Source organism: Melanotaenia boesemani, chromosome 2, assembly GCF_017639745.1.
Source record: "Melanotaenia boesemani isolate fMelBoe1 chromosome 2, fMelBoe1.pri, whole genome shotgun sequence".
In the NCBI taxonomy this organism is placed as follows: Eukaryota; Metazoa; Chordata; class Actinopteri; order Atheriniformes; family Melanotaeniidae; genus Melanotaenia; species Melanotaenia boesemani.
Window position 1 is genome coordinate 33,238,334 of NC_055683.1, and position 16,199 is coordinate 33,254,532.

General features: G+C 41.1%; 1 protein-coding gene across 1 annotated transcript in view; it reads right to left on the reverse strand.

The window, feature by feature from the left end:
* Positions 1–201: 201 nt before the first annotated feature.
* Positions 202–16,199, reverse strand: part of LOC121632178 (speckle type BTB/POZ protein) — a 105,385-nt gene continuing 89,387 nt past the window's right edge. Inside the window, 7 exon segments of the mRNA XM_041973415.1 lie at positions 202–395; positions 397–445; positions 3,116–3,203; positions 3,206–3,248; positions 5,995–6,117; positions 11,549–11,650; positions 13,953–14,008. Of these exon segments, the coding sequence (XP_041829349.1) occupies positions 300–395; positions 397–445; positions 3,116–3,203; positions 3,206–3,248; positions 5,995–6,117; positions 11,549–11,650; positions 13,953–14,008 (557 nt within the window). The 3' untranslated portion in view covers positions 202–299.

Genomic DNA, 16,199 nt, shown 5'->3' on the forward strand with positions numbered 1-16,199 from the left:
CTTTCAAGACTATCTTGCAAAATAAAGTTCTAGCTTTCCAATAGGTTAGGCAAAAGTTATGGAACATGTAAGGCTGTGGGCTGGCCGGTTCAGATCTTACTTAACTAACTTAATCCTCAACTACAGAAGTGTGTAGTGTCCTCATTTACGGTATGCCAAGCTCCACTAGTGATATCTAGCCAGGAGCTTTGCTGTCTTGGAACCTACATGAGCAAACAGAGGGCTGGGAGAAAGGAGACGAGAGGCTGCCGGTGCAGGAGGACACAGCAGGGTTAGGATAGAAGAGTTGCTGAGGACCGCTACGGTTGTTTCAGCCATTTTCTTGGATGCCCCAGGAAGGGGCACTGGGCTGAGCCCAGCAAGTGATATGCCTCTGCCACCAAGTGTGGGTGACAAAATCACCATGGACTTCCAACTTGACGTCTTCATCGCATCAGCCACATGACTGGAAGGAAAGAAGACACGCTAAGTGAAGAAAAAGAGATTTACAGGCTAAACAGAGAAGCTAATCACTCACACAAATACACTCTTTTTTCCCTTTTACTTATTTATTCCTTTTTTTTTTAAATTATCCATCTGTGTGGGGCTATGAGACGGAGTAAGGATTTGTCATACCAGCTGGCAGAGCTGTTGTTTACTTAATATTTTTTAACATATTTACTGTAACTCATGAGGTCACTTTTAAATAAGAAGAACTCACACAAAGTAACAGTCAACACTAAGACAAATATGTGGGCATGTTAAATAAAATCTGCTGATTCATGGTTTTATCATTTCAACTCATATATAGAATGTTTACTTATTTTTATCAGTTTGTCAACAGAAAATCAATCAGCATATTTTTGTGAATACATTTTTAAACAAAAAGGCAAAACAGTAACGTGCTCTTAACTCCATGAAGATTTGATGCATTTCTTTCTTTGTTAGAGCATTTCAAAAGCCTTTGACATCATACAAGTAGTACTCTATAGGGAAATAATGACATTATTTATTGCTTGCACCTTGCAGACTGCTTATTTCTGTGTATCGCTGATCAATGCACAATACACAAGTTGTGTCTCATTTCCACTAACTCCACTACTAATCTTCACTGTGCCCTGTGACATTAATCAAGTTGTGAGTTTACAATGTCACTGACAACTAAATGTCACTAAAAAAATGGTTAAATTTAAAGCTAAAAAAATCTATAGTTTGTTATATATATATATACACAGTTTGAAGGTTTTGGCTACTTTTCTTTTATTTTCTATTTTATCCACTTAATTAATGGCCAACTCCCAATTTTCTTTATAATATTAACAATGGAAATTCTCACGCTCTTCTTAAATGATCAGTATGTGTGCAGATAAGCTGACTAATTAACTGCTGATGAGTTTACTTGTGGTCATCACCTCCTAACAGCGCTAGCTCACACCAGCAGACATCCTCCTGACACCCTCAGGGTGCGGGGCTGCACTATCACGCACACCGCTGTGTGGCCTTTAATGACATTTCTCATGGTTTATTGTGTGTAAATAAACAGCCGCATGTGTGCTTGTGCGTGTGCACTTGTGTTTATGCCTTGGCATGTATGGTTTTGGCGTGCCGGTGTGTTTGTTGTGTGTGTGCGTGCTCATTGGCTTTCCACACAAGCCCAGACCTCCTGCCAACCTTTGACCCTATTCTCTGTGGAGGAAGTGAACTCCTGTTCACAGTAATGGCCAGTGTGCTGCAGCTAAGGCAACAGGCCAGGGAAAGGGCAGGAGGAGAGCAGTCGCAGCAGGAGGGGAAGGAGGAGGGATGTCCAGGCAGAGAGGAGAATAAGACAGCAGCTGTGACAGATAAACGGAGAGGTGACGAAGAGAAGCGGCAGGAGAGCAGCGATGTGAGGGTAAAGCTATGACTCGTCAGTGCTAACCACAAGATAAAGAAGAACTATGAAAAAACAAAATTCTTTAAAAAAAAAATCCTTTTAAAAAAAACCTTTAAACTGTGTTTCATTTAACTTGTGTTGCGTCTGCATTTCTTTCTGTGGTTTATTTTAGAAATTTACTCAGGCTACAGATTCATGTTAGACTGAAAAAGTGGGCAAGCTCAATAAACAAAGTAGATAAAGGGAGTTTGGGTGGCTTTACTCTTTGCGACATCCCTGGAGAGGATGAATAAATGAGACAGAGGGAGGATAAAAAGAACTCCTATTGTCTCCACTAAATGGCTGTAAGATGCTTGTAAAGACTGGTCTGGAAAGAGGTTGAGGGACTACTGGGGGCAGGATTATTGGTTCCTCCGGGTCACCAGTTTTCAATATTCAGTCTCTAAATTGATTTTTGTTTTGCTGCTCTTGTAGCTGTCGATTGCGTCCGCAGGAGGGTTGATAACGCTTTGCTGGCCAGGAGTCCCCCGTGGCCAATTTTCCCTCCACCACAACAACGCTGTCGCAAATTAAACTGTCACAACGCCCATAACCACAATTAATGACTGGGATTAGGGGCAGAAATCTGCATTACTGAACACCTTTAGGCACACATGAGCTCTTAAGCACAGAACAGGAGAGGGATAAAGGGGAGAAAAGAGAGGAAGGGAGGGGAGATGGGAGTGGATGTAAGGGGGAGGAAGCTGGAGCCCAGGCAGGCACAAGGCCAGCAGATGTAGTAACGCTTTAAAGAGAGAACAGAGGAATGAACAAAAGAATGGAAAATGTGTTTGGCTCTGAGACAGAGAATTCAGAAAACACAGGGAAAAGGACAAGCGAATTTAGGTGGTGTCTGACAGAAAGCTTTTTGTTGCAGTTGTACATCCAAACACTGGATCAATCAACTCTGTGGGCATTAGTAGTAGTTATTGATGCTAATATGTTCCTTCTATCATAAACAGACTGCCTGCAACAAGATTAACGTAACCAGCGGAGGTTTATTACTAAATGACTCATATGATATGACAAGAAAATTGTCTGATCGGTGGATTAAATTAAATTTCCCCTGGAGACAAAAATTGCTCCCTCTGAAAATTAATGACTTCCTTTGACAAAAAGCTGAGCATACAAGTGCATATATGCATATGTGAAGGGGAAAAATATTTGCATTTGTATACAGGCAGCCCCGGAGATGGATGATCTCGTTGTAAGCATGTAACTCACTAGTTTATGAAGTCCACGGTGTGTGTCTTGAGCTGGTTGGCACTATGCAGGTCGGTGAGGATGAGGATCTCTGCGGCGTGCTCTACAGACACAGAGCATCCTTGCACATCACCTTCAGCCTCTCCAGAGCATACTGCCAAAGACAGGGAGACGAGAGACAGCAGGTAAACTAAATTACTTAAACAGCGCTGCCACCAACAACTACTGCTGCACTGTGTAATGATACAAGAACACAGAATTGCTCCATCGCAGCGACAAGGAGGTTTAAATTAAATAAGGAAAAGTATGGGGAAGAGAAGGAAGAGTAATGATTATGCAGACTGAGGAGGGAGTGATGATGAGATAGACATTCATATGAGAGGTAAAATAATAAAAATCTCAGTTTGATTACTAAACTGCAAGGCACAACAATTTTCTGTAATATTCACACACACTTGAGGCTGAGTTCTAGACGGTAAGCAGAGACAGCATATATTTATTTATCTTTCCATATTTATGTATGCGTCTATTTACCTACACTGTGCAGGGGTTCCTTTAACAAACACACCCTTAAATAAGCCTTTTTCTTAGTTCAAAACACTTCTTACATATGACACCAGTACTTTCTTTGCAAAAACTTTAGGCTTGTTTTAATACATAAATGCATTTTTGTTTTCTTTTTGCAGTCTCAGTTTTTTGCAGACAAGATCACTGCTGCAAAGATTCAGTGACTGATTTGATTATTATAGCTTTGTGAGGCAGTTCTTAGTCATATGGTTATGCTAACAGGCTGATATTTAGAATATATTAATGGGTGGTATAGTCACCATCAAGATATAACAGCCTTTTCTTTCCAATGAAGGCTTTTAGAGCACGACAAAGAGCCCCAAGGCATCCAAGTAAGCATCAATGTGATGCCTCGGTGTAAACTCAACATGGCCAAAGGATCTGCTGCAAATGTTCTGTAAAGCTTAATTCATGGGTACTGCGGTCTTTCATGAGTGAGGTCTGTGCGATGATTGCCTGGATCAATTTCAAATTCAAAAGAAAGAAATTAAGCGGAAAAAAAATCCAGATTAACTGAAGAATGCAGAAAAAGGCAAGAAGAAGAGACTGCACAGGCCTGCTTCTATTCATTCCTTCGATATGTAGTTTGTTTTTTATTGGACTGTTATGAATTATGTAATGTATTTCTTTTAATTGGGTTATAACTGGACTACAAGGAATTGAGTTGATTTTGTTGTTAATTGGTCTGGAATTTGATCTTTTGTGAATACAAATCAAACTTTATTTATATAGCACTTTTCATACATCAGAGCAGCAAAAAGTGTTTTACATGATAAGAACAACTGTTTAAATAATAAAAACACAAGCACACCCAAAGATTACCACAAAACAAAGTAAAGCACACACACTTAAATATATTCTCTCACACGCAAGCTAAATGGACATGGAGTCCTACCCCCTACCCCTTGACCCTACTCTAAAATAAACTGTCTCTAGCTAAAAAATAACAAACAAAACAAACATATGTCTTGGCACCAGGTGAGGAAACAATATCCTAAGGTTCCATCCACGCCAAGAGCCAACCCAACCCATGACCACAAAGGCCATCACCATGGGAATGACCCAGATCAGGGCAGACCAGGCCCACACAACAGCCATAAGGCTGCAGTGCAGGGCCCCTACTACCCCAACAAATACAGTCCCCATAGCAATGACCACGCGACCAGAGCAGGCATAGCTCCCAATGCAGACAACTCCTATGAGAAAAAAACACTAGAATGGAAAAAATAAAATAAATAGAACAAAGCTCAAATTAATCTAAAACTGTAATAACAAATAAGACAAATGAAAGCAGAATTAAAATAAAAAATAAAATACAAAGTTTAATAACTAAGTAAAAGGTAAAGAGAATAATTTAAAAATAAATAAATGAAGTAAAAAGGTATAAACTAAAAAGATAGGTTAACTTCTTTTTAAAAACATCAATGGTCTAAAGCTGAATAAAGCTGAATTGAACCTATTCCACCTCAATGCTTCCCTGAAAGGTTTGTTGCTTGTACATAGAAAGCTCTAACAAAGTTGACCCAGACTGTCTAAAACATCTACAGATTCCCAAGTCCATAGGTATACAAAACTGTAGGTACAACAAGTCTACACAGGTATACAAACCTGTGGCCATGGGCTGCAAATGTTCAGATGTCTTTTGGTGGAATGAAGGAGACCTACAAAAGTTTTATATTACACAACTCTGACTAGGTTAGAACATTGTGGTTTGATCCACAGATTCCCCAAATTCAACACTGAAGTCCATAAACTGCACTACAGGTAACTACTTTTGATACCTTTTAAGGTGTCACCTATCCCAAATGGTGCACCAGCACCTATCAAACAAAGTCAGTACTGCAGTTTTAAAGCTCAGAGGTTCTCACTTCACAGAAAGAGCTGTTTGTCCATTCAAAGACACCATAGTAAAAAATGGCGGCACAAATATGGCAGCTGCCATGTTTGTGAACCCACGGCAGGTAGATATAAATGGTTCATTCTAGGAGAATAAAAACATTGACATTATTTAGTAGAGTGAATAGATAATAATAGAAACACAGGTTTTAATAATATTTTACATTTTTTTGTCATTGATATTTGATTTTGGTACACGCTGCACCTTTAAGTGTGTGCACGTCTACAACAAGTCTACACATTTTATAGGCAAGCTGACGTTTTTTTTTCTTATATATATATATGTATATATATATATATACATATATATATCAAAGCATGTTTATTTGTTTAAGTATGTGTGTGTTGTGTCTGGTGAAATGCGTCTCCTATTATAATACACACAGACTTGTGTGTAAATGTACATAGTAACAGGTGCAAGCACACACAAACTGTACCTTGTCAGCTGCAGCCAGCAGGTCATCAGCCATCTTGTCCAGGTTGGGGGCCGTGCCTGTGTAGACGAAGCAAATCATCTCTTTGAAGACATCTGGCTCCATGTCATTTATCTCCACACGATTCTGAATGGGTGGAGAGGACAGGAGAGTAGAATATACAGTTTGTTGGCATGAAAAGCAAGAGAAGAAGAAGAAAAAAGGATGCTATAACAATATTTCAAAACTATGCCGAGCAGCACATTATATTTTGTGAGTTTGCAAAATTCTGCCTGAACTAAACTTAATCACCTTGTTTACCAGACACATAGGAACAGTCTGCTATGATACAAAACAACTTCCAGGAACCAGATAATGAGAAGAAGCCTTGAAGAGCAGTCTATACATACACCAACAATACTACACTTCAGTGTATTTTTTAATTATTTACTTGAAAGTAAATCCTGTGTATTCATTGCTTGACTGAGCCTGCCGCCGACTAAATATGCTTTATCACTCACTGGCACAGTGACGGTAACCTGAGCTTTTCCCCCGGCATTGAGAGGAAAAACAGAGCAATAAACCAATTATAAACAGAGCTTTATCGTCACCAAGGTGACCAGTGGCTTTTCAGCAGGGTCAGATTGGGTATACTAACAGTTTAGTGTGTTTGTTTCAACTTTGACCAACAACATAATATCACTATAAAAGAACCAAATCGAAAAGAAGCAGGCCTGAGCATGCAGCTTGTGGTCTGCTATAGTTGCCCTTTTTGTTTTTGGAATGATAGTAAGCACAAGACATGTCAGATTATAAACTGTTTTAACAGGTTAAACAAATATCCTGCTGCATGTTACACAAACATTCTGCAAGAATACAATGTGAAATAGACTGACAAATAGTGGGTAAAGAGTAATAGGGATTGTGTAACACTTGTTGGATAGCTTATTACTGGGCATTTTATATTCAGCTTTATTTATACAACAGTAATTCACAACAAAATCAACTCAAGGCGCTTTACAGACATAATCAACTGAAGCCAATTCATTGTGATCCCAATAAAACAAATCAACGTTAGTCCAAATTTATAATAACTGTTCATTCCAGTGTATTTATAAAAAAAATAAATGGCTAAGGAAAAACAAATTTAATTCCCCATCTTTACCATGTACAGCCATTACTTTTGCAATTATTAAAAAAATGTTTCTGTACCTTGCAGCTGGAATAGACTTATGTTCCCTTTGCATATTTAAATAGATATGTCTATTTCAAATGTCAGGGTCCTCATACTCAAGGCACTTTTCAGATAAAATCAACTAAAGCCAATTCATTGTGACTAAGGGTGGTCTAGCCATCCCTAGGTCCCTTAGACTGCTGAGGGACGAACCATGACTCACTGAGCACTTCTTTTTCATCTCTCTGCTCCTTATCTTCCATGTATAATCTCATGATAGTATTGGCATCATTAACATATTTCTCCTCTTCTCTATCATCAGATCTCGCTGGCTAAAAATTGTTATGCTTGACGTTCTCTCTTTACCGTCCTCTCAACCCCAACCGGTCGAGGCAGATGGCTGCCCTCCCTGAGCCGGGTTCTGCCAGAGGTTTTCCCTTCCTGTTTTTTCACTCATGCATCCTTTACATTGGAATGGTTGCCTGGCAATCCACCAGAGGTCAATGCTGAGTTCAAAGTTCAACTCCGAGTTCCAGTGTTGGTTTCAGACAACAGTAGACAGTGGCAGAGATCATACTCAGAAGGCTATACATATATATATATATATATATAAGGGGTGTAACGGTACACCAAAATCACTGTTTGGTACATACCTTGGTTTTAAGGTCATGGTTGTGTTCTTTTCTTTTTTGCTACAGTAAGGGAACAATTGCAAAATATAAATAAAACTGCTTAACTTTGGTGTAAACAGGAACATGTTTAAAGACATTTAAATTGAAACTAAAAAAAAAAAAATTTAGTAAATCCTCCAATAAAAGATTTAAAAAAAAAAAAAAAAAGAAAGAAAAAGGCATATAGATATGTCTGTATTCAAACTGTTCAACCATTTTACGTTTTATTTAGTTTACAGTATATGTTATCGTTAAAATATAAACATAAACAAGTCTTTTTTACAGCTCATTAAAATAAAAATAATTTAGCACAGTCCAGTGAGAGCACGTTTCCATCCACATGTGCAAGGGACGGGGAGGCAGGCATCTTGAACACAGCTCGACACAAGACCAGCACGACATTCGTTTTATCTACTTGTCTTTGGCCATTTACATACTTCACTGGGAAGTGCTCCCAAACAGGACATTTTAATGACGAAAGATGTAATGAGTTGTCATGGGGGGGACCCGGAAATTCAGCCACACATGGTGATGGAGTATTAAACAAGAAATGTGTTTATTGAAACAGGTGCTCCAAGGCAATAGCCAGAGACAGTCCAGCGGGGAGTGACAACAAGGTCCTTATTTGATGTGGGGTACAGGATCCTGAAAAAAGGGAATCCAGACATGAACAGGGAAAAATCCAATAATCCAGAAGAGTTGTAATGAGGCAGGCAGGGTCATTCACGAGAAGGCAGAAAACAGGTTACTTATCAGTGACAGGCAAGGCTCAGTGGTCAGTTCAAAGCATGGGTCAAAATCCAGAGAAGGCAGACGGCAGGAAAATCCAACAGGGAATCAGGCACAGGGAAATCCAGGAGACGTGGCAAGGTCGGCAACAGGAGTCTAGAAACAAGGAATAAACGCTGGATATCAACAGGGTTAGCAATGTTGACCATCTGGCAGGGAAGCAGAGACTGGAGTGTGTTTAAGTAGGACGGGGAGCAGGTGGAGAGAGTGAGTAATCAGGGCAGGTGGAAGAGATGAACCTAATGAGGGAGTGGAGGTTCCTGCATGCAGTGATCACTGCAGCGCAGTAATCATGACAGGACCCCCCCTCAAGGGCCGGCACCTGACGGCCCACCAGGCAAGGCAGGATGAGCGAGATGGAAATCCCGGATCAAGGTGCGGTCCACCACGAACCGGGAGGGAATCCAGGAGTGCTCATCCGGCCCGTAACCCTCCCTGGACCACCAGCAACGGGGCGGGAGGAGGGGGGCCGGAAGGCAGGAGCCAGAGATGAGTTCGCGGGCTTGATCCGGGAGACATGGAACGTGGGATGGACCCGGAGAGTCCTGGGGAGACTCAGACACACAGCTACAGGATTAATAATTTTGGTGATAGGAAAGGGACCGATGAAGCGGGGAGCAAGCTTATGGTTCTCCAAGCGAAGAGGGAGATCCTTTGCAGACAGCCAGACCTCCTGTCCAACACGGTAATCGGGAGCAGGGATCCGGCGTCTATTAGCAGCCCTGGAATACACGGTAGAAGTTGAAAGCTGAGCCCTGCGGGCCCTTCGCCAGAGCTGTTGGCAATGACGGGCAGCAGCATGGGTCGAGGGAACCCCAGCAGGCCTCTCCTGTACCTGGAACACTGGAGGTTGGTATCCATAAAACATAGAATGGGGGAAAGCCTGGTAGCACTAGAAGGGAGGGAGTTAAGGGCATGCTCCACAAATGGCAGGTTTTGTGACTCTGCTCGCAGAGTATACAGAGCTTCGCCTCCACTTCCTGATTAAGCCTCAGGGGCCAATCCGTGACTGCCTTGACCTTGTTAGGATCCATGGAGATGCCTTCAGGGGTAATGATGTGTCCAAGAAATGAGGTTGTCCTTCTGTGAAACTCGCATTTTTCAGTCTTGACATACAGATTTTGCAGGAGGCGGAAAAAGCACTGCACGAACATGTTCCATATGCAATGGCATGTCTTTTGAAAAGATTAAGATGTCGTCCAAGTAGACAAAGACCAATTGACCCACCATGTCCCTGAGCAAGTCATTCACCAGTGCCTGGAACACAGCTGGTGCGTGTGACAGTCCGAACAGCATAACACGATATTTATAATGTCGTGTTGGAGTATTGAAGGCCGTCTTCCATTCATCGCCCTCCTTAATACGGACAAGATGATAGGCATTCCGAAGGTCCAGCTTTGTGAAGTACATGGTATCTTTCATCGCTCAGCAGTGGTCATGAGGGGAAGAGGGTAACGATTCTTCACCGTTATGTCGTTAAGACTTCTGAAATCAATACAAGGTCGGAGTGATTCGTCCTTCTCCATAAAGAAGAAGCCCGCTCCAGCAGGAGACGAGGACGGCGGAATACCGGCCTTGAGAGAGTCATCAATGTAGTACAAAAGTACAAACAACCCCTAGGAGGAAACAATCCTGGCAAGAGGTCAATGGCGCAGTCGTAGGGTCGATGCAGCGGAAGGGAGTTGGCTTGATGCTAGTTGAAAACCTCCTTGAGGTCATGATACCCCCGAGGAACCTCTGACAGATTGGCATAGGCCGTTGAAGAGGTCCCGGAACCCCGCCGTGGGTGGTGGTGGTGCGGAGACAGGTGGTCAAACAGCCAGGAGACCACCCCAAAATCTCTCCAGTGTTCCAGTTGAGGTGGGGATTGTGGTTCTTTAGCCAGGACGCACCCAGAATGACCGGTACTTCTGGAGAATGAATGAGCAGAAATTAAATTACTCCATGATGGTTGCCCCCTACGACCACTTCTACCGGAACCGTTTCATGAGTGGTCTGATGTAAGACGTGGCCATCGAGGGCCAGAACTTTAACCTTTTTGGATGTTGTTCAACTCGGAAGCTTGAGGGCTTGAGCCAGACCGATATCCAGGAACTCTTTGTCTGTACCAGAGTCAATGGACGCGGACACTTGCTTCATCTGACCATTTATTATGAGCTGACAGGGTACAGAGAACATATCGGAGGTCTCTGAAGATTTTCTGACTCAGCAGGCGCCTCACTTCTCCCACTGAGTCTGGTCTTTTAAAGGGCACCGGAGAGCTTGATGACCGTCCCCACCACATTAGAAACACAGCCCCTCTTTCAGTCACCGTTGTTTTTCTTGGGAAGGCAGCCTGGTCTGCCCGAGCTGCATGGGCTCCCCCATTTCCCTGGAGGAAGGGGAAGCAGGGGACAGATCAGGTTGGATGTAGGAGGGCTTACCCTGGGGCTCGGATCGGTGACCAGGGTGGGCACGACTCTTCTCTGCTCTCCGTTCCAGAAGCCTGAGATCAATGCGTGCAGCAATAACTTCCAGTTTGATCAGACTCTTTGGTGCATTCCGGGTGGCCAGCTCGTCCTTTATTACCTCCTGGAGACCCTGATAAAAAGCATCACACGGTGCAGCATCATTCCAATGACTCTTAGCAGACAGGGTGTGAAAATCTATAATGTAGTCCGTGACCCAGCTCCTTCCCTGTTGCAGGGTGAACAGCCCACGCACCGCCTCTCTCTCTCTGGTAATACAGGATCAAACACTCTGACCAAGGCTTTGACAAAATCTTTCTGAGAATAGCAGATCAGCAAGTCTTTTTGCCATTCAGCAGTCCCCCACAGTTTTGCCTTGCCAGTTAATAACGACACCATATAAGCGACCTTAGCCCGGTCGGAGGGAAACTATGAGGGCTGCAGCTCGAACTGGATCTTACACTGGGTTATAAATGGCCGACACTGAGAACTCTCACCTGCAAACACCTCAGGTGGAACCAACCGAGGCTCGTGGGAGGGCAGAACAAGGCTGGCAGGTGGTACAACAGGGGGCTGGGTCGCCACCGCACTGGGAGGGCCTGCAGAAGTAGAGAGCTTAGCCACCATAGACATGATATCATGCAAACCGGACTCCAAAGCATGGGTCAAAATCCAGAGAAGGCAGACGGCAGGAAAGTCTAACAGGGAATCAGGTACGGGGAAATCCAGGAGACGTGGCAAGGTCGGCAACAGGAGTCTAGAAACAAGGGATAAACGCTGGATATCAACAGGGTTAGCAATGTTGACCATCTGGCAGGGACCAACTTAATGAGGGAGTGGAGGTTCCTGCAGGCAGTGATCACCTCAGCACAGTAATCATAACAGAAAGAGGGTCTTCAAGCCCTGGTTTCACCTTAAAACCGTGGCTAGCCAGTAACGTCTGCTAGCATAGTGCAAGGCTGTTACTCCGTGTGGGAACTCGGCTCGCCTCTGTTCCGAACCGAATGTTCCATCCCAAAAAAATCCCAATATGGACACATATACCTTTACACCCCTGACAAACCTATTGTGTGGCAAAAGACGTCTTTGATGTTATCTGTTATATTGTTGTCAAGATATAATAGAAAAAATGTTGTTTAAATATAATATCCACAATAGTATCTACAAAATACTGTGCTATAGTTTTTGGCAATATCACCTGCTTAACAAAGCACAAAAAAAAAAAAAAAAAAATCCCCCCATAATTTAAAATCAGCTCTCAATGTGTCCCATAAATAGACAACAGTCCTGTAGTTACAGTTTCTGAAACTCCCCTCTATAAACAAAGCAGCCTTCTATTGGAGTGTTTCTTTATGAGCTCATTTGTCTCTTCTCTATAGAGTGCTGCAGAGGAGTGTTTACTCATCTATCTGTTTTCCCTGATTTGTATGGGGACATGGCCCACCATTTCTCCGTATTTCTGATAAAGACGCCCAGTTAAGCAGCAATTAAGATGCATTTCCTGGCTCTGTGCTTTATAATTTCCCCATTTGAGCTGTGCAGGCATCAATATACCGCTGACATGAGGGCTAAAACACTGCGGTTCAATCTCACCTCCTCCTATCAGATGAAAACAACCAAAGCTGGTTCAAAGACCTTGTGCATCACTCACACTGTTCTATTTCTTGTAATTCAGAGCACATTAATTTGATTTACATTAATTTCCTGATGACGTTTCCTGCTTACCAGCAGATGTGTCACCGCATACGTCAGTCCAACTTTAAATAAGTCTTGAGTTTAAAATTTTATGATTTCAACTATGTTTTTATGTTTTGATTACTGTGGTGGCTAAACCCCACAACATGTGTAGAGATTTACATCTCTACAACATGAATAATACAAATGCACATAAACATACAAACATCACAGAGGACACACAAAAATGGACTCCCCATATATTAGTAAAATCTAAACAGAAATTCATTGGGTCACACAGACAGACTTATGTAGAGTGTATTAACTTCTAAATCAATGAGATTTAAGGTTAAATTAACAGGTGGTTAACACTGGTTTTAAAGGGCTTATTTAAACTGCAATAAAACCCTTGAAAATGTTGCAGAGCCTGACACTGAAGTCAAAATGTAATATATCTGCATATTTATAAATAACTAAAGTCACTGCAGGCAGAAACAGGGCAGTATGAAGTAATAAAAAGGTTTTGGAATACATTTTGTCCAACATGAAAAACTGCAGTAATAAATTTGCTTGTGTTTAGTAAAACACGCATTGGATGGTACTTTTTGCTCATAGTTCTCTATTTAACTTGATAAAAAGTCAACATGAGAGACTTAATAGCGACCCAGTATTTTCTGTTATTTTAACATAACAAATTCTTAAAAGTGTTTTTTTTATACTGTGCTTTTTCAGTTATGGTTAAGGTACACTGTGCAGAACAGAACCTTACCACCCAGTGTTTGCTTGCTGAAGGTGATTCTGCATCAGAAGTTTAAACTTTAGAGCTAAAACCTAAAAATTTATATTTAACTCAAGTTGGAAGATTCACAAAAGCTTGAGAAAACTTAGTATTTACTCTGTCAACTGCCCTGAAATTAAAATTATTGCCCAGTTTGGTCATTTACCTGCCTTATTGTAAAAATATATCATGTTTACAATTTAGAAAGAGAATGTGAGTCAATTTCTTCTTAAGTAATGCCAGTGATGTCTTATTTTTTTCTATAAACAACAACCATGGGCCTTCAGAAATGGTGGCATGATCACATAGAAATTCTACATATGGTAGCTTTAATGACACATGACAGAGTTACAGTCAATATGACGTGGAAAACACAAGTCCTGATGTATTTTTTGTCACAAGTGAAAAAAAAAGCTATCAGATTTGTTACTGAAAGGAAGTCAACTCACCTTCGTGCTCTCTTCCATCTCCTGCTCAAACATGGCACGGAATACCAGTGAGGAAGCTGAAAAAGAAAGAAGAGACACAGACAGGGGAGGGTTTGTTATTGTGTATAATGTTGATAACATAGTGAGGTCTCTGATATCCATGAACAGCCTGCCATGAGAGTGACAAGATGATTGACAGTACTGACAGTTGAAGAGGCACCATGTGGAAAAAGTCATCTGCAACTCCTTCCTGCTGACAGACTCTTGACTGCCTCAAGTTTTTTAAGCTTGTAGTCAGAGCTGACAGGCCGACTTAACAGTGATTTTCTATTCATTAAAAAAGGTCTGCCTTAACGTTTTTATAATACTGACACCTGCTTCAGGTCTACTTATCCTTTCCTAAAAAATAAACACTGTTGAGTTTTTTTTTAAAGGGTCTAACATTGTGTTGATTTTTTTTTTTTTTTTTACTCATCTTTAATATTCCGACAGAATATTAAATTGCTCAGTTTCTTGCTGTAAGAGGACACTGCTCACCAGTCTATAAATCCGCTTAAGAAAAAGACAGATCAAAGAAAGTGTCCTTTCAAATGCATCACATAAATGAGAGGAAAATGGTATATTATCCAACCTCACCCATTTTTATATGATTGATTTTATAAAACAATTTATTTAATTAGTATCCAACAAGTACAGAGATTAGTTTAATAATCAGAACAAATTATTGAAGAAGTTGAGAAGAACAACAACTTTTCAACAAGAATTACAATTAATCTACTAAAATTACCGCCTCATTATCATTCTGCATCATGGATGGATGGATGGATGGATGGATGGATGGATGGATGTTTTCTTCCTATTAAATAAGTGATGTAACATACTTATCACATTGCTTTAAAAGCTAAGAATAGTGTGTTTTCTGTCTGAATATCCCAGCCATGACCACAGCGGGAGAGGTCATGTTTAATCTCCACTCCAGACAGGTCATGCTGGCCCTACCACAGCGCTGCAAATTAAATAAATCAGTCCGACTTCTGCTACTTGAAATCTCTGCTGTATAATAACTCTGCAAGATTAAAATAATCACAGCATCATGGCTCTGTCGCTCTGCTTAAGGCAACCTCACTGTGTATTTTCTCTCTTATCATCCTAGCCGTGACAGCGGTTAGTTTCGGCACAGGCTGAAGCCGAACCTCACAGACGGAGCGCTGTCTGAACTCGATTACCACTCAGTTGTTTACCAGCCTAGGGAGAATGTGTTTTTTACTCAGGGTGAGGGTAGAGCTTGGCCATTTACTGAGAATCACACAGAAAATACTGTCACTAATCTTTGTGATACTTTAACACATTTTCATTCACTAATTAGCCACTTATTAAATTTTAACAAATGTTTAACACATTATTAATTAGGTGCTAAAGCCAGTGTTAATGCAGCTAACCAAGAAATTACTCATCTGGAAACACATGGTGCTATCCATCAACTCAGCCAGCTTTAGCCATTAAGCAAGTGCTCAGATTACAATGGGATGTACAGGATAGAAAATCAGAAGCGATTGTTGCTTTAACAGCTTCAATTAACTTAAGAAACAAAGACATCAGACTGCAGCAGATCCTGCTGTCTTTTCAGACATCTGCTTTGATAGGTTGTGACTCTGTGTCTGAATCAAGCCTCTGAAACAAAGGACAAAGCTTAAAATTACATGTTTAAGACCAAAATCTCAACAAAAACAAATAACATAAACACTCCAAACCAACTAAAACATGGTCAAGTGATTCTACTGATTTGTCCAGACAGTTTTAGGATGGAAAATAATTGTATGATGGTAACAAAGATCAAGACTCAAGATCATCAAAACTATAGAATCAGGGAGATTGTCTTGATCCTGAAATTGTTAACTATCTTTTCAACTTTCAGACTTTTTCAGTGGCTCAACAGGGTGATATTTTTATAGTCATTATTAATATAGGAGCTGCTGTTCACCCTCCATTTTATCCACACTTTAAGAATTGCTGATGATCATCGTTCTTGGATCCACTACACATGAGGTCTATTTTAGGGCATAAGAAAACTCATCAATGAAGGAGTTCAGTGTTGGATGCATGGCAACAGCCTTAGAAGAAAGCTTTGTAAGCACTGGTAAGGATTTCTGCCATTCAGCTTATAATATTTACTGTATTTTGAAAAGTGAAACAGAACAGTAATAGACTGAACAGTAAAGTCCAGAGTTTACTGAACCAACATTCATCAAAGAATGTGCATGGTACTCT